At 35.9% G+C, this 24,331-nt stretch overlaps 1 protein-coding gene across 3 annotated transcripts in view; it reads right to left on the reverse strand.

Moving 5' to 3' along the window:
- Positions 1 to 420: 420 nt before the first annotated feature.
- SLC16A2 (solute carrier family 16 member 2) overlaps positions 421 to 24,331 on the reverse strand; it is a 123,823-nt gene continuing 99,912 nt past the window's right edge. The window contains exons 5-8 of one of the 3 annotated variants that reach the window (XM_072429645.1): positions 18,435 to 18,663; positions 15,434 to 15,600; positions 7,081 to 7,141; positions 421 to 3,108 (exon numbers count right to left, since the gene is read on the reverse strand). In XM_072429645.1, the coding sequence (XP_072285746.1) occupies positions 3,092 to 3,108; positions 7,081 to 7,141; positions 15,434 to 15,600; positions 18,435 to 18,663 (474 nt within the window). In that variant the 3' untranslated portion in view covers positions 421 to 3,091. Of the gene's footprint in view, positions 7,142 to 9,116; positions 15,601 to 18,434; positions 18,664 to 24,331 lie in introns of those variants that run through there. The other 2 variants (XM_072429644.1, XM_072429646.1) reach the window with 2 other exon arrangements.

Genomic DNA, 24,331 nt, shown 5'->3' on the forward strand with positions numbered 1-24,331 from the left:
CTCTTGGTCATCTACCAGTTCTACCCAAACGCTATCCTTTGCACGCTAAAGTCCTTGGGACAACTAGCCTCCAAAGGCTGTGCGGGGGCTTTATATACATGAAGAATGGGGAATCAGATTGGGTGTTTGGAGCCTGATGACCACTGGTGTTGGACCAGGGCTTTACAGTATCAACTTTTTATAGGGGAGGTTTTTCTTGTCATTGTATGGCAGAGCTAGGTAGAATAGAGGTGACCAGTTGTTTCATATCATTCAAGTGCTGAGTGACAATTCATGCAACTATTAGCATATAATAAGGGGTAGAACTCTTATTCAACTATATCAGGGGTCAGCAACTTTTACTATCAAAAGAGCCATTTTGCCCCTTCCTCCACTAAAGAAAAATAGTCTGGAGCCACCAAAACATAACAAAGCTTATAAACTTTTAATGTTTTTTTTTATTTTTACTGGTTATAACAACAGAATACAACAAACAGAATTGCAGTGTGCATGTGTAGGGCTCCTTTGAAATAAACTGAACTATGCCCCTATAGGCCTCCAGCTTCTAACGTATCATTCTGTTACTTAAAAAATTAAAAACAATACATTTTTTGGGGGTGTTAGCCACAGCTGCCCCCCACTCCCACCTACATTTTTGGTTTTGTACATCGCCCCGTTCCAGAGAAAATGAGGTTCAAAGTAGGGAAGGGGACAGGGTAGTGTGGTATGACATTTCTAGTTTTGTGACAAGAAAAAATTTTGGTGGGGTTCGCACCTCCTTGCTATGTAAATCACCCCGGGGGTCCATAATTAGTATGTTCAATTTCGGGCTTCTAGACACACTTTTAAAAAAGCAACCCTAATGTTCAATTTTAACTATTTTTTATAATTATGACCCCAATATTTTAAAAGTTGTAAAAGGTGGGGAGATGAAATTTGGAGTACTGCTAGCTATGAGGGTCCCCTGTGTACCCTAAAAATTTCAGTTTGGTAGGACATACTGTTTAGGAGATATGGAGGTTTGTATTGGGAGAGATGTAGGGCTGCAGAACATGACATGCTGCATTCATACACACACACAGGTGTCGAACTTTCCTCATGACGTCATTGTACACCCATTTGTACACGCCCCTGGTAGATTTATTTCACGGGTGGATTTTTTCGTCAGAACACCAGAAGGGGAATCCCCCTGCTCCGTAGTGTCTACGGAGGAAGGGGATCCCCCATTAAGAGGCTGAAGAGGCGCATGCGGCTCTGAAACCACGGGTTGCTGACCCCTAAACTATATCTTACTATATATATATACCTATATAAGTCTGGCTTATAATGTGTATTATAATTTTCCATTCTGCGTTTATTCATCAGCATATGTTTAAAGATCTGTGGATCTTTCCAATTTTTTAGCTATAACGCTCCTGGCAGCAGTGCAAATGTGTGCAATTGAACTGTGTGTTTACCCAGGCTTGGAGCTCTCCTGGCAAAATAGGCTACCAAAGGATCTGAAGTAAGGTTTTTCCTTATAGCTGAAGTTTTTAGTTGGAGACATGGAGTTCAGATGTTTCAAGGGATGTTTCAGGTCTACCAGCTGTGTAAATTCTAAGCTAGATGACAGCATGCTCTGAATGGTGAAACGAAATGGGAGAGAAGAGAATCAGAACAGCATGTTTACCATATAATGTACCATGATAATGATATATTATATGATAAACATACATAACCTGAAAAAAAGGTAGCAAAGCTCAGACCCACTCACTAAAAATTAGGGTGAAAAAAAAAACATTGTCATAGAAATAGTTAGATTGCACAGCAATATTTTAAGAAGGTCGAAATACCCTATTTACTATGCAAGTAGAACAGTGGTGCCCATTTTTTTTTCATCTGGGGGCCGCTGTTGACCATGACATAAAACTTGTGGGCTACAATGCCAAAAAACACTAAATATGTATGTTAAACTAGAATAGTTTTAATTTAAATGAAATTAAATTGAAATGTTTCTAATTACTGTAAAGTACCTGCACCAAATTAGGTAATAGGAATGACATATCAAGAATTTCTACACTCTCCATTTAATGCTCATTTTATTAATGAAAGATACAAAACTAAAGCTGTCATACAGTGCTGGACGGTCATATATTGCTCCCCCCTCACCATTCCCGTACCAAGGACAGAAACTACACCCTACAATGCTTCCCGTCAGTTATCGGGGTCTGCTAACCTTCTTTGTACCCCAAAATCTCTGCAATGTATATTTCCAGAGAAATGGAACTCCTTTGACAGATAGCCAAGGGGGACATGTTCTTACTACTAAATCCACAGTGGCCAGATAGCTATGTGTGACAGGGTAGCGTGCTATCGATGGGTATAACATTTTAATAGGGAAGGAGGGGGGGGCTCCCACATTTCCAGTTACTAACAACTCTTCAGAGAAGGTAAATGGCCAGCTATGAGTAACAAGCACCCCACCATCTACTCAGTGACTTGCACTGCAGAGTCTACAGCTTTGAGAAAATATCACAGGTTATTAGGATTTTATGCTTGATACCCTGTATCTGGCAACTTGCTATGTTTAGGGGGCTGGTTTATTAGCAGCTCTCAGGATCCCGTGTACCCTGAAAATGTAATGTTTCTATCGGTGAAGGAGACTTGAAGGTTTATACATGGGGATAATGACAGCAGCATGGACACAGCACTCATGCTGCTGCTGGGATTATCATACAGTACAAAGTGGGAAGGGAGCAGACAGTTGATTGCCAGATCTACAGTACACGCCCTCTCAGGAAGCTAACACTGAGCATGCTCAGGAAGCTCCCTCTCCTGGTAGCACGATCTCACAGGGAAACATACGAGATGAGAGCACACCATCCCCTTCAAGACAATGAGCAGAGAAAGCAGGGAGGTAATGAGCAAAGGGCCAGATCTGCTGGGCCTTTGGTTGAGCACCCGTGAAGTAGAATATTTAAATTTGTCATAAATACTAGACCTCCCAGAATAAATGCATGCCGTTTTCCTATAAAACAGGTAACTGCTGAATCGCCAGTATCCATAAATTCACAGTAAAAGATCTGTTTTGAAGATAACATCTGCTAGTGCTGGTGGTCATGGAAGGATCCAGTTAGCCATGATGAACCTCTTGAAAAAAAAAAAAAGAATTTCAATAATGCAAATCGGCAATCTTTTTTCCTCCATCTATGACACCTGATCTTGCGATCTTAGCTTTAAAGGTCAAAATAAAAAAATAAATATCTTAGTAAAAATTTGACTTTAGGTGATTTTGACTTTTGCACCTGAAGTGCAAAGCCCCTGAACATAGCATTGTTACCACAATATGACATGATATGAAACATGGTGTCTGTGGAACCATGTCCCAAAACAAAAAAGTGTAAAATAAAGTAATTTTGTCACTTTTGATATTTCCGAAAAATAGATCTCTTTAACAGCCAGTAATTATTTACAACCTCCTATACCATTATTGAGGTAGTGCAAAGAGCAGCAGTATACGCTAAATGACCATCAACTTTCAGTAGTTTGCCGGTTCCAAACCAATGAATGTGGACTCCTTTTTTGGAATCAAGCACTACAGTACACTATTCAAACTGAATGTTGGTGGTGGTATATCGCAGTGATGCTACTAAGATGATTTCAATGCCAACCCTCAAATATATGGAAAAGTCATAAAACAAAAGAGAGAAATTGAGCACTAGACTGACGAGTTGCTGCATGTCTAGTGCCCTATGGGGCCTATGTGGGACCACAAGAAATGACTGTGGTCCAAACTAAACTTTAAAATTCTCTGTACTGTGTTCAGTGCCCTCTAGGGCTCTAATTATATTGCTGTAGACCACTAGATTGTACAGTGGCTTTTTTTTGTATGTTTCACCAGTTTTGTGTAAATGTATGTATGTAAATACACTGTTTGTGCCGAAAACCCTGCTCAATTTCTCTCTTTTGTTTTATGACAATACCGTACACTGTTAACACAAAAATAGCATCTCAATGCTTGCATACTCAATAGGATTTTGCCAAACAGAAACAATTCTGCAATATGGGACAAGTAAACCTACTGTCTTGCAATGGACTGGGTAGAAAACAATGTAAATAAATAGAACATTCATCATATGGTTTTAGCCCTCTTCCTTTTGGCAAAACCAGATGCCTGCTTGATCCCAGTGGTGGCAGGGGCCATCAGTGGACGACAATGGCAAACATTTTAAAAGGGGCTTTAATGTTTCTCCAATCTCTTTACAAATGTCAGGGGGGGAAGGGGGCCAAGTATTTATACATCTATTTGAGTATGGGTTTAATACTTAGTGTATTTGGGGATTTGGGGACAAATCTTTTACATTTATACTTTTGGTAGCTTCTTTAAGCTCACAGTTGCTGTCAATATGACTAATATTTTAGTAATTTTTAATTTAAAAAGCAAAGACTCATACAATATTCTATGGGCATCCACTTTTGCAGTAAATTAGTCAACATAATAATGTACATTTTCATGAACATGATTTAAATGTATATTATGTGTGTGGTAATACAATTAGTGAGAACAGAAGAAGAGTGGTAATGTAATATGACCTGTGAATGCACAAAAGCATTAAACAAGAGGCAAGTTGAGCCTTGACAGCTCTGCTCATGCAGATCTGTTAATCTATATGATGTATGCAGGTTTGAAAAACAGTTACTAGTTGAGTGTTAACTTGTAAAAATTCCATACGAAGAATCAAATACAAAAGCTTAGCAGTATTCTATAAACATCTTTTAAGTAGTTAAGTAGACTTACACTAAAATAAAAAAGCCTGCCTACACTTTCTTGACCTCCTCCCCCACCTGAAAAGAAAAAAAGTTAGAATTATGCTTATATTACTATGTCAGGCCCTCAGGTGAGAATTATGCTATCCTTCTGGGAAGATCAATGAAGAATGCAAAGCGGCTGAAATTTCAGGTGTTGTTGCAAAGGGTTTAAAATGTCTTATTACAAGATTGTCTGCCCCGAGATTCACACAAATTTCCTTGGAGGTACCCTCATATCATGCCAAGCAAAGCTGAAAAAGAGGGCATTCCGTTTTAGTGGAAGGTCTGCAGTAAATCTTTAAATCTTTCAGGCTGTTGTACTGGAAATTGTTGAAATTCTCCATTGTGTATGAAATTCCAAAATAGAGGACAAGGCTGGTTTGTGTGATGTCGCAAAGCACACCTCTGCACATGCTTTGTAGAACACAACATACAGTACAGCTATCATTTTATTCTGAGAAGATAACTGCAGAAAGGTGCCATGCTTTTATTCAATTACATCAGTATGCTTTCTTGTATTCCTTGTATATGGCAAGAAAGGTATTGAATGTGTGGCAGTGCATTTATGTTGTCGAATACCTTTCATTAATGGTGGTACCTTAAGTGTACCTGCCCAGTATGGGGTGCAAGGTGTAATGATTACATTACTGTGCAACTAGTAATGATCTCCTTTGTTTGAGAACCATCTTCCCCTATTTGGAATGTTAGGGAATCAATATCTCTGTCATACCATACCACACCTAAGGAATGGCAAAAATGCCTTAGTTTTTGTAAACAAGTCCAAAATTTCTAATTATGAGAAAAAAAAAAACATCTGGATTTATTACAATGTCATTTCCCAAACACCTCAGTAGTATGTCCTAGATAAAGAGAGGCAAAGGGACGATATGTGTAGATAAGGTGAGAGTGCACCCTTATCAAAAAGGTCCAGACCAAGACTTCCCCAGAAAATTGGCCTTCTATTCATATTTCATAGATTTAAATCTTAAAAAAAATCTTCATAATTTTATTGTCATCTCATGCCTTTATTTTAACCTGTTATCTAGTTTTGATAAAGACTAAGAAATTTTTTTTTTTTTTACATAGGACATAGGAGTGATGGAGGTTTGTCACTTTTGCAAATACAGAGCGTAACCAAATTGTCCATGAATGGGGAATAAAGCATCATCCTCATCATTATTAGCTCCAGCTTTTACATACAGCAATGTTTCCAGGTAAATTATAACTTTATTCAGTAAAGACATCAACCAATTTATATGACAGGCTGCAATAAATGTTAAAAAAAATAAAGGTCATTTTTTTTTTAGGAATTCTAATAATAATGCATTTGAACTCTTCATTATTAGCTCCAGCTATTACATACAGCAATGTTTACTGGTAAAATATAAATTTATTCAGTAAGGATATCAACTACCTTATATATTAGGCAGCAAAAAAATGTACAAAAAATAATGAGGTCTTTTTTTCAGGAATTCTAATATTAATGCATTTGAACTCTTGGATTTTTTTCTTTCTTCTGTAGCATATTCATTTTCAGCAAATTCTGTTCTTCAATGTTACAACAACTCCAATATGACATAAATTGTAGAACTCCATATTCCACACATAGACAAAAACGTCTGTAATAATACTTATTTATTGCAATTGCTACCAATCTGTGTACCACTAATATGTAGGTAATTTCCTAAAACATGTTTGATTTTCCTTTTTCAAAAATGCTTTCATGATGTCCAGAGCTGTGGAAATTAAGCTCCAAGTTTTCTTGATTAATTTTTTTGTGGATTAATATAGATTTTCTAGTAGTTGAATAGCAATTTTTGAAAGTATTTTGCTCCTTAATTGTTATACTCTCTTTAGCAAATCTAGAGATATTACCTGTCTATGTAGGTAGTGTAGCCCTTAACTATAAAAACTAAAACCCTTTGGCTTTACCAATGTGTTCTAAGCTCTGTACTAAACTCATCCTACTTGCAAGCATCTTAGCCTGCAAAATCACATCTCAAAATCACGTGATAAAAAAGGTATTCGGAAAGGAAACCCTTTTTAGGAGCAAATCTGGAGTGTAATATGTTAGCATGTTATTAACAATTAGTTGGACCACCAGCCTAAATACAGTCAATATATATTTATTGATGATTAAAATGTCCATTATTCCATAGTTCTAGAACCTTGAACTTTGTAGTCTCCACTACAAAGAGTCCACTGTTAAATGGAGGAAAATTTTGTAAGATTGGTGGAATTACCAATAAATTCACCAACCCTATAAGGGAAAAACCTGGCTTAACATTGTAAAAATGGCCACTGGTACAGTACCTTGGCATAGGAGTGTATGCAGAATCACTTGCAATGTGTCTCTTCTATATTCATTTTGCAACTGTAACAACCAAGACAGGTTTAAATTAGAAACAGGTTTTAAAAGTCCTATTTGCTGGTTAGTCAAGCAGACTTTCAGCAACCTTAGTAATTTGTAGTATGTCCTCTATTCTCAATCTAGTGCACCTTTTATGCTAGTTTAAGATTTATTGAGGCAGCTGCCATTTTTTCCATTTAGCTTTTTTTAGTGCTATAATTGTGAGAGGTCCATAATTGCTTTACCCAAGTCTGTATTTTTCATGGTAAAGTTGTTTTAATTTAAATTTAGAAACTGGTTTAATTGGTATTCTTTGCCTGTTAGCAGGGCTTAGTGCTGGGAAATGTATATGCTATATCATGCCATTAGGTTTCATATCAAACATCTTTCATTCCATTTTGGAAAAAAAGATAATTTATAACCAATTTCTACTCATGGTTATTTCTCCAATAGAATTTGGCCTCATTACATACAAAACATACCAGCAAATGCAGCCAAAATTTTACTCATTATACTCATTCAATATTCTCATTTTACTCATTATATATTAGCCGTTTTCTTTTTCTAATAGAAGTTTAACATGCTCAAAACCTTTTGGACGTTTTGTCAATTGCACAGCAGTATGAATTATGCTTTTAAAAGAACAGTTAAAATGCAGTTGCTATAAAGTACAGGTAGTCCCAGGGTTAATGACATCAGGACATATGGACGCCTCCTAGATAGGAATGGACAGGACTAAGGCTGGATGGGGGAGGGGGTGGTTTTCATGACGGGGGTGGTTTTGATGAAGAAATCTTCTGCTAAACTCAGCTGAGGTTGTGGGTGATCTTAGGGGACTGAGCTCTTTCTGCAGCAACTTGTAACTCTTTAATTACCAAGACAAACTCTGCAGTTGTTTCTTTTTGCATATCAAAGCACAGCTTGCTTCAGAAGTTATGGAGCCTAGAGATTCACTAAATATTTTTATTTTTTTTGCTTTGTTTGTGATTAACTCACAGTGAGGATTTTATATAGTAACTCACACTATGCTGCCTAATAATATGTTGAGACAAACATCTGTCCTAATTGCATTTATTAAAATAATGTACCTGTTGCGACTTACATACAAATTTATCTTAAAAACAAACTTACAGTCCCTATCTCGTATGTAAGCCTGTATAAGAACAGATTTAGCCTTTTTTGTTTTGTTTTATTGGATTCAAAATATTCCACACAGTTCAAGTAAGTAAGCCTAGATGTCCGAATCTTATAAGTGACACTATAATAATTTACCAGTGATGTCTTCATACTAAAATACCCATTGATGCATGAAAACACTGATAATCCTTAAAGCTGTAAAATTTTACATGATTAATGAGAAAACTGCTATACTAACTGTGTTGTTTTGCACAGGATAAAGATTTGCTCATGCAACACCTTTGCAGAATATAAATTTGTACAAAAGAAATCTACGAATTCATGCAATGGAATAAAACTTTCAGACCTAAATCAGAAGACTAACCTATGTCTGCTCTTTTGTTCAGCACTGGAAACTAATAAGATGACTAAATAATCTGTTGTTGATCACTTAGTAGGGAAAGCAAATTTATTAATGCATAAGAAAATACGTATGAGGCACAAATGATAGTAAACCATGAACATTCACACATAATCTCAAAGATTATTTTATATGCTTTGCAATTTTCTGTTAACTGCATACACCAACAAAAATTGCTGACCTCCTAAACCATTATTGAAAGCAGCGGTACATGCTTTATGGCCATCAACATTCAGCAGTTTGCTGATTCCAAACCAATGAATGTGGGCTCCTCATTTGGAATCAAGCACTACCGTACACTGTTAACACAGAATAAGAATAGATATACTCTAGATGGCTTTAAGCAAGTAGAAAGCAGATTCTCACTGCTTTTTTTCAATTTTTCAAGATACCATTTTTCTCGATTGACAAGAGTGAATTGTGATATTCTATATTTGATAGAAGATGGGCCAAGACTGCACAGAGCTTGAAAATAACATTTATTTTCTATTAAGCAAATGCAACGACATATTTTTTACATGTGTCCAGTCTAAAAAAATCCTTACCAGCTCAACACAATGTTATTGTATTGTTCATTGTCATAAATACTACAGCTCAGTTCCAGTAATTTATCATTCGTCATCTTTTACAGTGTATATTTATGAACTATTTGAAAGTATCTTAAAAAGCAAAATTAAAAGGCAAACTAACAATATAAAGTAGGTATACACCTTAAAAATCAACTGCAGCCAAAACATTTACTGTAGTGTTCCCACTGGGGATATTTCCCTTTTCTCACTTTTCTTTATGACATAGAATCAATGGAAAAGGATGCTACAAAAAATCTTTCAAATGGGAGCAAAACAACAAATGTATTTTTTTGTTTTAGAGTTGGGCAAGGATAAAACCTCTGTGGGTTTGTCTAATGTCTGTGTCTTTCCATCCCTGTGAAACTTATTACATTTATTGCCACTTTGCTCTTACAGATGTGTGTATGTATGTATATATACCCCCTTATGGGATCACAGACAACAATGCAAATCTAACAAAAGTAATAAACTTTTCCCATATCCAAAACAAAATGGTGCCAAGTTGGGCTTTAAAGGCCCACTTTTCATGTTTCATCACAATACTAACTGATCCAGTTCTATAAGGATTGCAAAAAAGCTAAGAAAATTACCTTTGATAAAGCTGTAAACCCTACTAGCAAGATTTTAAAAACGTAACATTTTTTTCCTTCTTTGTTTGCACTTGCAAAGGCTAGTAGTAGTACAAATTTTCATTGGATATGAATGTAAATGTTTCAGGTAAGCCACTTTGGTTTATAGACATCTGCAAAATTCATACTCTAAAGCTTGGGAGTTACAAAGTAGCAAAACAACTACACAATAACAGCATACATGAAAGAGAAGAATCTAAAAAGGTGCAAAATACAGGGATGGTTTATCATAATAAAATAAATGTGAATAAAGCATAGTAGTGCACTGGAAGTACACATTACTGGCTCATACAAGAGGTATAATTAAGGCATGGTGTCAAAATGAGTGAACAGTTCACAGAGAAAATTTACCATAAAAACACACAACTATTAAGGTTGTTACCAAAGATAAAATGGCACTTTTCTACTCACATGGCCAATTTGGACATTTTGGCTATAAAATCCAACTAGCAGCATTCTTTATTAAACGTAACTGTGGGAAGGCACTCATTCTTTGAGGGAAATATGAGATAAAGCAATGTGCTGAAGTTAGTCTCGATTAGGTCTTCTCTAATCTCAGCTAGTCAAAGCAAACTATAAGGCTTTCCAAAATAAGATAGCAAAGGGAGTGTCAACAGAGCAACCAACAAAGATTATTCCATAGTGCAAGTTAAAAAATAAAAAGCTAAAGCTTAACTGGTTGCTGTAAGTGACACCATTTGTCTTTCATTTATTGTAGACATTTGGTCTACAGCAATAAAGACTTGTCCTATCTTTTTTCTGCATCTTCTTCCACTAATATATGGTACAATTTGTTAAGAAAGTGACAGCACTGTGCTGCAAAGAAGAGCATTACAAAAGAAGAAGGTAACATATTAGCAAGTATTGTATTCTAGGGATTTCAGTGGCTACACATTGCTGTATAAGGGGTCTACCTACTCCTTGATATCATTACTAAAGTTAGAGATTTTACAGTTCCTAATCATATACATTATTCTGTGTGTTACACAGGTAAACATGATCTTGATAATAACCCTAAACAATGTAATTTCCAAGATTCTACTAGTATCTCTTAGTGTATTCTCAATCACCTGGTTTTCATACAGAAACAGGACATTAATCTTATGCAGCTATTTAAAATCATAGTAAACTAGCAGATTTTTCTTGGGAACAATCCTTACTGCAGAATATAAAGCTGTATTAATTGAGACAATAATAATCTCTTGACTTTTAAAACAAATATGGCCTAGTAGCTTTAGTCAGTTACAATCAATGGTCCAGTCTGACTTCAGATAATTGCAAACCAAGCACCAGCTGAGTTTAGCACACTGAAAAAATGACAGATTGGTCATATTAGAAATTATGCAATTAGGAATATACTCAGTATTCATTTATAAAATCTGGTGGTGTTTAAAACATTGTTTATAATTGAATCAATACTCCTTTTTCACCCCAGGCTAAATTATTTTACCGCAATGTTTACACATTGTTCTGCAATGTTCATGTAACATTGGTGTTAAACTTCATTGGTTTACACTGGACAGGCAGCTGTCTCATCTAAGGTTAGGTGTCTGTCTGATTGTCATTGCTTTTTACTTATAAATGAGCAGCTTCTACATTCTGCATAAAATGCATTTCTCTAACTTTTCTAGAAATCCAACTTCTCACAATAAAATCTGATGAAAAAACAAGAAATGAAAAGTCCTTTTTTGTGATGACCCACTCAGGTGACAAAGATTGTTGTTCCACAGAATGACTGAAGTTATCACTCCGAGGGTACCCAGAGACATGAGATGATAGTTGCCAGATCCAGCTGATCACAGGTGGAGTTGGAAATGCTTGTATATCTGTGGACGCTCATCAGAAACCATCCATAAAAAATGATCATTAGAAACCTAAATCCTAACCATAGACTATTGGTTGTTACTGTTTCCACAAATAAAGGACAGCATCAGAGATACCAGCTGAGTAAATAACTGTGCACTATTGCCTAAATCAAAGCATGTATGTCTTGACCGTTTTGAACCTGTGTTGATCAGATCTTCCTACCACCGTCCCAAAGCAATAGGTAGCCTTACTATCAGCTGTTTCACCTAAATGCAGAACATTCTTTGAATACCCTACAATAAGATAGTTTGTAAGTCCATGATTATGTAGCTTTCCACTACTGCATGTAAGCAATTTTTTTTTACTTTTCTTGCAAAATTAAAAGGTATTTACAAGCACTGGTTAGTCCCAATGCTTTTTTCAATATCACAAAATTGGGAGTAAGACTTTGGAAGGGAAAGCAGAAGATAAATTGGAATTAAAAGTTGATTGAAGAGATAATACCTCTCGAAACACTATAGGGTAAAGGGTTTTTATTGGATCCTCGTCCAATGAGTGGTGCATGTATTCAGTACAATCAATTAATGGCTCTGAAAATATATCAAAGGACATAAGTGCTTAAAATAAAATTTTCAAAAATACTGAAAAACGGACCAGATGAATGCATGGGGGGGGGGGGGGGGGCATTACATACACACAAACAAAAAAACACACAGTACTCACAGTTAGATAAATTTGGTTTTAGGTAAAATTCAAAACTCTCTCTCTGTACCACACATACTGCTAATATGTTTGCAATGACTGAAAGTAATATTCCTTTTGTAAGGAGTACTAAAGTGCAATTCTAAGCATTAAAACTGCCAAAATATAGCTCTTCATTCATTAAGGCTGTCAGCAGAAGCAGTTTTTATCAACTGCAAACTTGAAAATTCTCTTCAATTGGTGCAAAATGATGATTTCAAAATATTAGAGCAAGGTACTAAACATGATTCTATGAAAAAATTGAATTGAAGCTGACTCTCCAAGAATGCCTGGCTATTCAGTTGTGCACACAGTGCCAAGTCATGTTTCATAACTTGTACTGCTCAGGGCCCAATAGCCCAAAACATCTATCTATTGCAGGTTGTAATACATTAATTTATAAGTGATGACATAAAATGAGATAAAAAGACTTCTTGACTTAGCTATGCTTTAGTGTTTCATTTGACTTTTTTGACTTTCGACTTTCATTTTGTTTTATTATGCCTAATAAGATTATAATACATTCTGATACTGTACAAGCAATTGTACTTATGATTTTTTGGCTTATGCAAAAATATTAACCTTCCAATACTTCTGTGTCCACTGATAAAAGCAGACGCCATTTTATGTTTTATTGACAAAATCAATATATTTAGGGAAATCTCCACACAATTTCATAAAATTGTCAAATTTTTACTTTCCAAAGTTCTTTTTTCATTGTATATAATTCCGGGCACCCTTAAAAATATTTTAGAAATTGATGTCACAGACCTAGCATTCAAATATTTGGTATCATTAGATTAAAGCCCCACTGAATTAAAAAAAAAAAAAAAAAAAGTTTACCGAAAGGTGCAAAAACATACCGATTTAAACATTTACCAATTTATTGTTGTATTTTATTAGAGCACCAGGGTCATCTTAAAAGTTTTAATCTGATCAGACGGAATGAAGAGAGTGGTCTTTTCCCAGCAATTTGACCCATCCCTAATTCCCCTGCCAGAGGACCAGAAAATCCTTTATACTCATTATTTAGATTGGAAGATTTGGGGTTGGATCTATGAATGACCTATACAAGTCAAGGGGGCAGAGCACAGCGAGGTGCCACTCACTTGTTCCCTCCTATCCATAGAACCTAATGAGCGCTGTGTGTACATGTGTGCTTGTTTGTGCTTCTGTAACTCTCTGACGCTGAAAAATCATTTCAAGCAATGAAAATTTACCGTGTGTACGCAGCCTTAGTATAGGGATTGTTTGCTACATTTTGCCGTGATATAGAGGTTGTTCCTACTTTTCCTCATGTTTAGCTTTCTTACATCTTTTACAAGGATTTCTACCCTTTTCTTGATGTTTTGAACGGTTTTACAGTGTGAGCAGGTTTGGGCTGTTTATTTTCAGAGCAATAATAATAAAGCAGTTTCCTACATCCTTTTTCTAGAGGGAACGTAAATGTTTTTGGTAAAGTTCATCCGAAAGCATACTACAATAATTACAGAATATTTTTGAAGAAACAAACAATTCAATATTTGTGTCATTGTGTGCTAAATATGATAAAAAGAATTTGTCATGTTTAGGCTCCAGGCATAGGGGCAGTATTGGAATGGTATGAAAATGGTTGTTAAAGGTTACTTTTTTGTTTAAAATTTTGACTGTTAATGCAGGTGTGCCCCAGGTGTCTGACCTGAGTCATAGCTACTGCTCTCCAATCAGCAATTCTCACAACAAAAAAGTTATGGTATTTCTAACCCAAACTAAACTTTTAAAATAATTGCCATTTTAACTTCTACATTATCCAAATATCTGCAGCAGTGTTCCGAATAACCACAGTTGTTCAATGTGGGTTTTTATACACCCAGGACAAATTTGTCTAGGTCAATGCAATGGTGCCAAAAGAAGTATTTTGTCTGTATAATAATATAATATAATAATTATATAATAATAATATATTATATTAATATAATAGTATGAGTATAAAAGTTTGAAACACAAAATCATTTGAAAAAAATCTATATATTTATAAAAAAAAATTTTTTTGATTAAAAAAAAAAAAAAAAAATACATATTATACTAATACTATTATATAGACTGTAAAATAAATGTTCTTGAAAACAATGTATTGCTTTTACACATAAAAATCCAATGTATTGCCTTCAATACAGTTATTTTGTAATGAATGCAATGCAAATGGATTTTGAATTTCCCGCCCCGCCCGGCTGGGACGTACACACGCACCAACGTCACCGGGAACTCCCCCGGTGACTCATCGGATGCAGAAGCAGGAAGAAGAAGGAAGAGAGAAGATGGAGATTGCGGCGCTGGATGGCGCGGGACCCGGCAGATCAGGTAAGCGCTCTATTTACTAACCTTTCCTCAGGGTTACCACTTGTAGCAACTTTTTTCTACCCAGAGTCACACTCGGGGTTACTGCTAGGGAGGTTAAGCGCAAGACTAATTAGTAAAATCACATGTTAACACTGTATCTGAAAGCAGACACAAATGAGACATAGTCATCTGACACCTTCAGTGTCTCACTACAGAAAACAAAAGCTGTAATGTATATCTGAATAGAATCATTAGCCTAGGAATGCTGAAACAAACCACACAGCAACTTGTTCATTCACACACAGTAGCTAAGAGTTAAATCGGAAAACTCCTATAGAAATATTCATACCATAAAGTGGTATTGGTGATGTTGGTTTGTTAATATGTCAAATAAAAAGATGTGGCTTTATGGCGATTCATTTTCTGTCATTCATATGTTTTTTCCACGTGTGGCTATGTGCACATGCGTAAATGCTTGTCTATTTTAGGAGATTTTTTTGTTATATGCAATAACCAGTCCCCTAAAATGATAGCATTTCACTGCAAGACATTTCCAGGTAATCAGTTTAATAACAGGACTTTCATCTTCATCTCATGTCTTGGGACCAACTGCCTGCATGTTTCTACGAAATGTTGTCATACACTGAGCACAGAGTAGGTAGGTCTAAACCTGAGCATCAGTCACAGGGCTCCCTGGTAGAAGTTCTCCATTTACCACACTATCCTGTGTCTTCTCCTTCCCAGTCTCCACCTTTTTAGCCTTCTTTAGGTCTCTGTCATGGATAAGAGGAACAGACAGAAGAACTAGAGCCCCAACCAGTGGAGGAATGCCAGCAAGATAAAACGCCAAGTCGTAACTCCCTTGAAGATCAATAAGCAAACCTAATATTTGAAAGAAAGACTTTTATTAGCAATGCATTTTGCACATTTAAAATAGCACAGTTTTCAAAAGGTCTTTCAATAAATTTAGTATATTATTTTCAGCAATGCAATGTTTCTTTCCTCTTCCTTACATGGCTACAAAAAACTATTTCCAAATCCTGTGGTAAATCTGTGACAAATAAAAACCTGCAGGTTAACTAGACTGAAAAAGAAGCTACATGTCTGTCAAGCTCATCTCACATTGCAGCCAGAAGAAGGTAAAACACAGGGACACGTGTAAGAACCCATACTTGTGGGCAGCAATTTGTCCTATATCCAGCATGTCATTTTATCCTTACTGACACGCATGAATTAAACCAATTTCTATGCAAGTTAGGCATTCAAAGAATAATTTACCATTGAACCAGTACATTATACATATGAAAGGTATTACAACCTACAGTCCAGGCCTTCAAAGCTATCTAATCTTATTGTAAAGAGGCATAACTTATTTTTTTCCTGCATACAAAGTGATGCCCCAATTTATATTCTTCGAAATAGGAATAAAATTTCCTACCCTATGAAAATAAAAAACAACAAAGTTTTGGACTGGGTTCTACTTTAAATACATTGATTACATCACTTCAGTGGCATCTTTTTTTTAACCTTTCACAAACAAGACCTCCCAGGTATTTGGCTGTAAACCAAAAGTTGACAGATCCTTAAAGTGCGGTACTCTATAATCTAGAGCTGGCCTTACAAGTAATTCATACAGGGACAGGTTTATACTTGTACCTTGTGTTTTATCTCTATTAATATTCATCCCATGTTATGTTCTTTTTACAGCTGCTATTAGGCATTAGGTGCTGTAGCGTTTTGAAATAAAAAATCATAAAGCTGCAGATTTAGGGGGACAGAAGTAGATCAGTTCTTGAAACTGTACAAGAAGAATCAAGCAGTGGATTTATAAGCAACAGATACCACCAAGGTGTAAGGTCACACAGCCCGACAAATCCTCTGTCAATTTAGTGCTCAACGGGCCAGTCTGATCAATATATTGACGAGCAATCATTCAGTCAGTTCCAAAACATGGCATATACACTCATGTACAATATTTAACAGTTTCCAATGTTTGGGCTGTAGTAAACAACATGTCCATGCTGAGATGATTCAATACCTAGAGGCTTTTATTCAGATTTGCTCAACTATTTGTGAGTTTTTTATATACTATTCTAATCACTCTATGTTTGTATGAAACCAATTTTTTTCCCAGTACATTGTCAGTTTAATTTAAACTCACTTTAGGCTTCATGGCAATCAGCCTATTTTATGGGATTGGTGATTAAATCAAAAGTGGAAATCAGCAAGTCTGTACCAGGCCTAATACATTGCACCCAACTACCCTAAACTTTCCAGCTGCCTTTTAACCAATACTCCCAAGTCCATCCCACCTCTCAATTTTCTAAGCTGTATTCGATTTATTTAAGGAGAACGCTATTACCACAAATAGGCTGTGTAATATTACATTTATCTACGTAAGATTACATCTGTATTTAACAGCCTGTGTACATTTGTCAGAAATAAGTCCCTATCTGGTCAGGTTTTAATAACTCCAATGTTGACAATTGTGAGGATGGTCTATCCACCAGTCAATAACATAGATTCAAAAAAAACAATATATACTCTTTAACAGGTATCCTTTAGCTTCTTTAACTCACTAGTGGTCACTGACTGCACTGTACTGTATTACCCCCATAGTGTTGTTGCATGGAGATTGGTTAACAGGCATTTATAAAAAACAAAAAACAAAACACACACACACTGAACTGAATGCAAAATGCATACACTGTATATAGAACAAATAGCAATTCTACCGCCTAGATCTTATCTTCTAACAAAACTGATCAGCAATTGTTGGGTATGAGTTATGTATAGTAAAGTCATTCTTTTATTTTTAAATATCATCCCTTACTTGACTGCCAAATAAATTACAAACAATAGAAATCAGGCGTGATGGTATATAGTTTCTGGCAACCGTCTAGAAGTCTAATCTGTGGCTATGTAACAGTGTTCTTTTGTATTCAACCCCCAGACCTATAAACCAGGACAGCCAGCTGCCCCAGATTTTTCTGAATTTGTAAAAACATACTAAGTCTAAAGAGAGAAAACTATTGCACCACCACATTCAAGGACTGGTAATCAGCAATATATACTAATTCTTGGGTTTAAATATAATACAAATATAGCAAGTATAATTTAAAGCAAAACGGAAATTTAAAAAAAAGTGTAAAATAGGCGGGACCTTTATAGCAAAAGGCACATGCTTTAACCCTTTTGCAATAAAACAGTATCATCTCCTTGAAGCTCACAAGCTTCTGTTAAATGTACACAGAGCTGTGCATGCTTAGCTCAGTGTACAATCCCAGTATACCTACATGCCAGGAATCAAAAAACTCTTACATACATACAAGAGAACATTAGTATTATCCACCCTAATTTATCCTTTACCGTACTAAACATATTTTATCTCACTTAACATTATTTGCCCATACAGTTCTATATCCCATATGAAGACAAGGTTCCCCTAGATTGCACTCTATGGTGTAGCACCAATATTAGCAAATTAGACTTCCTAGATTGTTTATCAGCTAAACCCTTGAAATTATTAGGAACCTTCCATCATCTTTTTCAAATGGTGCAATGCTCACAGTATAGAAGTACAGCCCTGATAACAAAAAGCTTTTCTTAACTCACAAATACTAGTAAGAGATGGCTACACAACATCAGATACATTTCTGAAAACGCAATAGATTGGGTGGAATTTGCTGAATTTAGGATTATTGCGCAAAACTAACCTGCAATTGGAGGTCCAGCAGTCATTGGAATGGACATGAGCCCCAGGACATAACCAATAGCTTGGGAGGCTTGCATTGGACCCACCAGCTCGAATGCAATAGGGCTCATCATGCTAATGAGGAATCCATCACACAAGCCAAGGAACAGGCAAACTACAATGACACTCTCAAACATCTGGCACAGGGGCAGCATCATGGACAGAATTCCCAGTAGCAGAAAAGAGGCCACCTGAAACAAAATAGCAAATGCAAACATGACATTTTCCAGTAATAAATTAGGCTATGGTAGCAGCCTAATTCAGAGTTTGCATTGAGAGATAATGTAAACTGCCAAACGGTCTGGTCCTATAAAAATGTAGCTTGCCTGGTTGATGTTTTGATTCTCCTTGTTTAATACCTTCTGAATCACTGACCCAGAATAAGTATATAGTTGCTGAGTTCAGTTAATTGTGGCAAAATTTATCACATACCTGGAAGAAGCATGCAGATAACTATTACTTATGAAGCCAAATTATCGAATTTACATTCAGGCAATTAGCATTCTTTAGAATGAGTTCAGCAATGGCAGCATTCACAGTCTCCTAATTGTAGGTACATTTTAAATACAGTATACAAATGAATATGGAATATGGATACAATAAAAAACAATATGAATAGTTTAGGGAAAGCACATTTTCTTGAAACCATTAATTTACTGGAAACAGTGGCACCTATGATGCGCTGTGTGAAATTTCTTACTACTCAAAATGAGGTTTGCAGCTAACATGTCGCTCTGGCCAAACACAACATAAGCGTTCAGATGTGCCCTGGCAGGACAGGCAACTAGTTAGCTGCTGAAATTATGAGCAGTGAAAAAGTGTGAGATTAAACACTAATCCTAATGACTCTTTAGTCTAGTGCAGATGTTTCTCTCCTTCATCCCACAGGAAAACTGCAAACATTCCTGGGAAAAAAAATGTCACACGCTAACCTGAAAAATGTAAGTATTCTAGGACAACTTGTAAGATCTGGCAGAAGTACAAATGAAATACAGATAAAGAGAACCAGAACCAATGAAAAACACCAACAAAACAATTATTATACTTATGAACAAATCTTAATTTAAACATATTTAATATTGTTAAGGTTTTATCCATGGAACGTTTGTATAAATGCCTGTTATTCTAATACCTATCTCTTGGAATCCTTCGCTTACTTTCCGTTACTAGCCCAGTCTTGTGGTTGTGCAGGTAGCCATTTGTAGGATATCCTGATGACAGAGCAGTCTGATTGGCTGCAATAACCAGGTGACAAAGTAGGTTAATACTCTTGCTTTGCCTATTTGACTTTCTCTGATGTTTCCCATATGTTGCAGAAAGACAGAACAGTGGTATTGTTCCACAGTTTATTGAAAAGTGAATGCTAAAGCAGAACTTTTTGCAGATTTTTAAATACAATAATTAGTGGATCTCTGTAGCACTTACGTGTGCCTAAGCTTTATTAAAGTTATTCCTTGTTAATAAATGTATTACAACTCTGGATAACATGCACATTTCCACATGCATTATCCTATTAAACATTCTGCAAATAAAAAAAAAAATACTTTACATGTCAAAAAATATAGGACATTTATCATAGGAGATAAGATGATCTCTTTTCCATAGGTAGCTTTAGTTTTGGTAATTGTTTGGCATTGCAAGAACAAGTGTTAGAATAGGATTAGGGTGGAATTTAACACATATATGGGGGGTCCATATAACACAAATATCCTTCTCTTTTCCAGGACTTTTAGTCCTAAACTGTGACCATATTTACATTCTTCTATTTACATTAATTTGGGTTTCTTGGAGTCAAACCATTGTAGAACAAACCCCCATAGGTTGATTTTCACATACTTCAACTAGCTATCTGTACTTCAAAAGCTATCTGTTTTTACACTCTAACAAAAATGTACCTTTATATTTTGTAGTAGTATGAGGATGCAAACACAAGGCTATTTTTATAACCATTTATGTGTGTATATGTGTGCATGTGTGAACAGGTGTAAAAGAAATTTCCTCCAGAAACCAGTAATCTCAGGACTATTTTATGTCTTATTCCCGCTTTCCATGGTCTCCATATGAAAACTGCTGGCTTTCATGTGTCAAGCTATACACAGCACTGATTTATATCCCCGAGTGTTCATTTTGTGAACATGAAATACACTTTTAATGAATATTCAGTTATTTCTGGGGAATTGAAAACCAATAAAATATTTTTCTGTCTGTACCCACATGTCATGATTTAATAGTCTTGTTATATAGGTTATGGCTCTCGACCCATTACACGTCAGCGGTATAAAATTTCCCGTAACCTATACAGCCTCTTATAAAACCTCAGGCTTTGGCTGGCCAAGAAACTTGCTAAACGTAGCACTTCATTTCTAAAATCCGGCAGGGACCTTCTATACGTTGTTACTCTGCATAAAGAAATGAATGTTACCCTATAAATTACAGTGCAGCAGCTGCACCACATAAAAGTTAAAAATTCACAATATGCCTGAGTTAACAAAAAGGAAAAAAATGGAGTGAAAAGAACTAACCATTTCAAGACTAAATTAGTAAACTGGCTGTCTGTGCATTTTCTATAGTTTAACGTACAGGGAAAATTTCTCATATCAACAAGGCAGTGAAGAAGGAACTAAACCCAATGCATACTCTCTCTGTTCCATTTCTGGCACCACCATCTTTTTCCTCTCTCTCCTCTTCCCTATTACAATCTTTGGCCATCTTGATTGGCCGGGATGATGTAACTCCCACACAGACGCGCAGTTCATTAGGTCATGGCACCTAGGATGAGCTACACATGCGCAGATAACTGATGGTAGTTAGACAGGTAAGAATGCTTTTTGTAGAAGGGAAATCACCTGTCCCTTTCTGCAGAAAAAGTCCTGCCTCATTGCAAAACTTTAAAAAAGAAAAAAAAAGGAATATATAAAGGCACTAGCTGGCTGGATTGTGGACAGGGGTAAATATCTCACATGCACATGGTAAGGAGTCCTGGAATTTATGGATGATGTGAAGAAGCTGGCACAGCCATTGGTCTTGGGTATCGTAGTTATAGTGATTTTAGGGAAGTGCTGTTAGAGCTCAAGCATCAAAAATCCAAATCTTTAAGGCCATCAGTCTCACACACCTGTACATTATATTTATAGAATTTGCTGTGCCTTTTCTCATGGTGCCTTTTTTCTGTTCCCAATAGCTCAATGGTAGACAACTCAAATTTTAAACACGTAAATTAGCACCTTTTTTGGGGTGCACTGTACACATGCTTTGTGCCCATGTTTTGGGTTTAACTATTTATTTCTAATGGGTACCACATGCAAATTAAAGCAGGAAATAGTGCACTGAAACAGCATAAAGCATTTAGGTAAATGCTGAGTTTGTTAACAGGCATTTCTACTTTGTAGATGTCGGTTAATTACCCAGGAGGGACAGAAAAGTCAGTGCCAAAACAATAAAAACACTTTATTGAAGAATGTTGAGAAGGCCCATTATTTATTTGAGACACAGCTTTAATCACAGGACAGACAAAATGAGGAAAGTTCCCACCAACATAGATCTAAATCCACTAGCTGTAACAGCTGGATGGGGTTGGTGATAAGGGCATGCTACTATAGGTAAATTTGCTACCTTAAAGTGTAAAATTTGTATAGAAAGGGTTTTACTCCTCCTCACTATATGAATGTGTTTATATGTTGGGACACCTCTATATAGTATTTAAGTATAAATGAATAGAGATGAAAAAAAGAGGTTTGAGGCCCATAGGTTTTTCATGCAAAGAGTGAAGTGTATTGACTGATTATTCAGTACATAAATCATCAAATACTTGGTATACAGATGCAGGAACCAACCTTCACCACACCCATGAAATATTCGTAAATTGTGTTAAAACCCCTAACGAGAGTATAAATTACTACTTCAAACCACAGGTATGTATTGCTGTACCTACTGGTATTCTTTGAAAATACCCCGCCCCTTTCATATATGTATACCTATGATTCATACTCAGCATTATCATCAGCAGCAACTACATATTTACACCCCTCCTGTGGGGCATGTTCCTAACTTGGGGTACATAAGTAACAATACTATTTTATATCCATATATGCTTCTTTGTTTAAACACTAGCATTTTATGCCTTCTTAATTACTGTCTGGAATAACTACTTTGAGTCAATCACTGAACATACCTAGAGGTATTTTTTTTACTTTAGTCATACTTACTAATTACTCACAAATCATTGTTGATAATTTTATATCCTGAGTATGCCTGTATATCATGTTACAACTGTATTTAATTTATGATGCATTCAGTTGGATTTATTATTTGAAAATGCTTTTTTGTTATGCCACCCCTGACCTATTACATTTCTATATACAACAGGCCGATAAGCACGCACCACTATCTATCCCTGAGGAAGCCCTTCGTGGCGAAATGTGTCGGATCACTGCGTGCCAAGGCACAGCCTTTTGAATAGTTTTATGGGTATATGTAATAGTTTATGACAAATCCATACTATATAGTATGTAAAACTACTCTGCACTGTAAATTAGTAACAGGACAGGGACGAAAACAATATATGTTTATGTGTATTTGATGACTTATGTACTGAATAATCAATCAATACACGTCACTCTTTGCATGAAAAACCTATGAGCCTCAAACCTCTTTCTTTCCTCTCTATTCATTTATACCTTAAAGTGTATACCATAGCATACCATAGTTCTTTGTAAAAGTTTGTTTCGGCACCTTTACCTACAACCCCCAGTGTTATGCCGAGCTTCTGACACAGTTGACACAGTTCACTTTGGGATCTCTGCTATCTGACAATGTGGCTCTTTCCAAGCGACTACTGGCATTTCTTTATCTACTCTCTTGCTTTTCTTTATAGATAGCGTCAAGGAGTGGTTTATTGACTGTAGCTTCCTATTCATTGAATGTGCATGCCAGAACCCCATTACATGGGCATACTGTTTTTATAAATGTTACCTAATGATTTAATCCACTTCAGAATCGTTGCATTGGTGCAAGCAAGCAAAGTATTGTCTGATCGATCTGTAGCAAATTTGCCAGGAACAAAAGAACAATTTCACTTTGGAGCAACATTCAAAGCTGGTACACACTTAGCACAGATAATTTTAATGCTGCTTCAAGTGGTGGCCCTATAAAATGTTGATATTGGAGGACTAAATGCTCATGCACATAGGCTTTGTTGTTAAACCGAGGTAGCTGGTTAAGGGTTCTGAAAAAATTTACAAGATTCTATAAACAAAAGTGAATTAAGTTTACACATTAAGTTTAATTCAAAAGTGAATTAAGGTATGATGGAAAATTTATTTGGGATACACACAATGTGAGAGCATAGCTCCCTGTTTCTCTATACAAAACAACCAATAAATGCAGTTGCTTTTTTCTGTTTTAAAACCATGCTCATCAGTGTCGCTTCTCTTTGATGACAAAACTGTTAATGAGATCTCGCTGCTTTTCCCTAATGTCTTATGAATGCAAACAACTTTGTTTATCTCTAGCTGCACTTCAACAAAGTGATCCTTTACATTTATAAAAATGCTTTGCCTATGTATATGCTTATACTACAAATATATATATATATAGATTGTTTATATGTGAAGATAATAAATGTGTCAAAAGAAACTAAAGCAAGCAAACAGCTTGTAAAAGAACAAAAGCCTACAAACAGTCATGGACATCTGCATCGCCAGAGTGAGTCATTATCCTGATTTGCAGATCCCAACAAAAAAATGGTTGCTATGGTTTCCTTTTTGCTAAACAAGCGGCCACTGCCCACATATGTACTGGCGAACTACTATAAACTTGTATTACACATTTGTTTTACAAAACATTATTGCTGTACAATAG

This window comes from Pyxicephalus adspersus, chromosome Z, assembly GCF_032062135.1.
Source record: "Pyxicephalus adspersus chromosome Z, UCB_Pads_2.0, whole genome shotgun sequence".
In the NCBI taxonomy this organism is placed as follows: domain Eukaryota; kingdom Metazoa; phylum Chordata; class Amphibia; order Anura; family Pyxicephalidae; genus Pyxicephalus; species Pyxicephalus adspersus.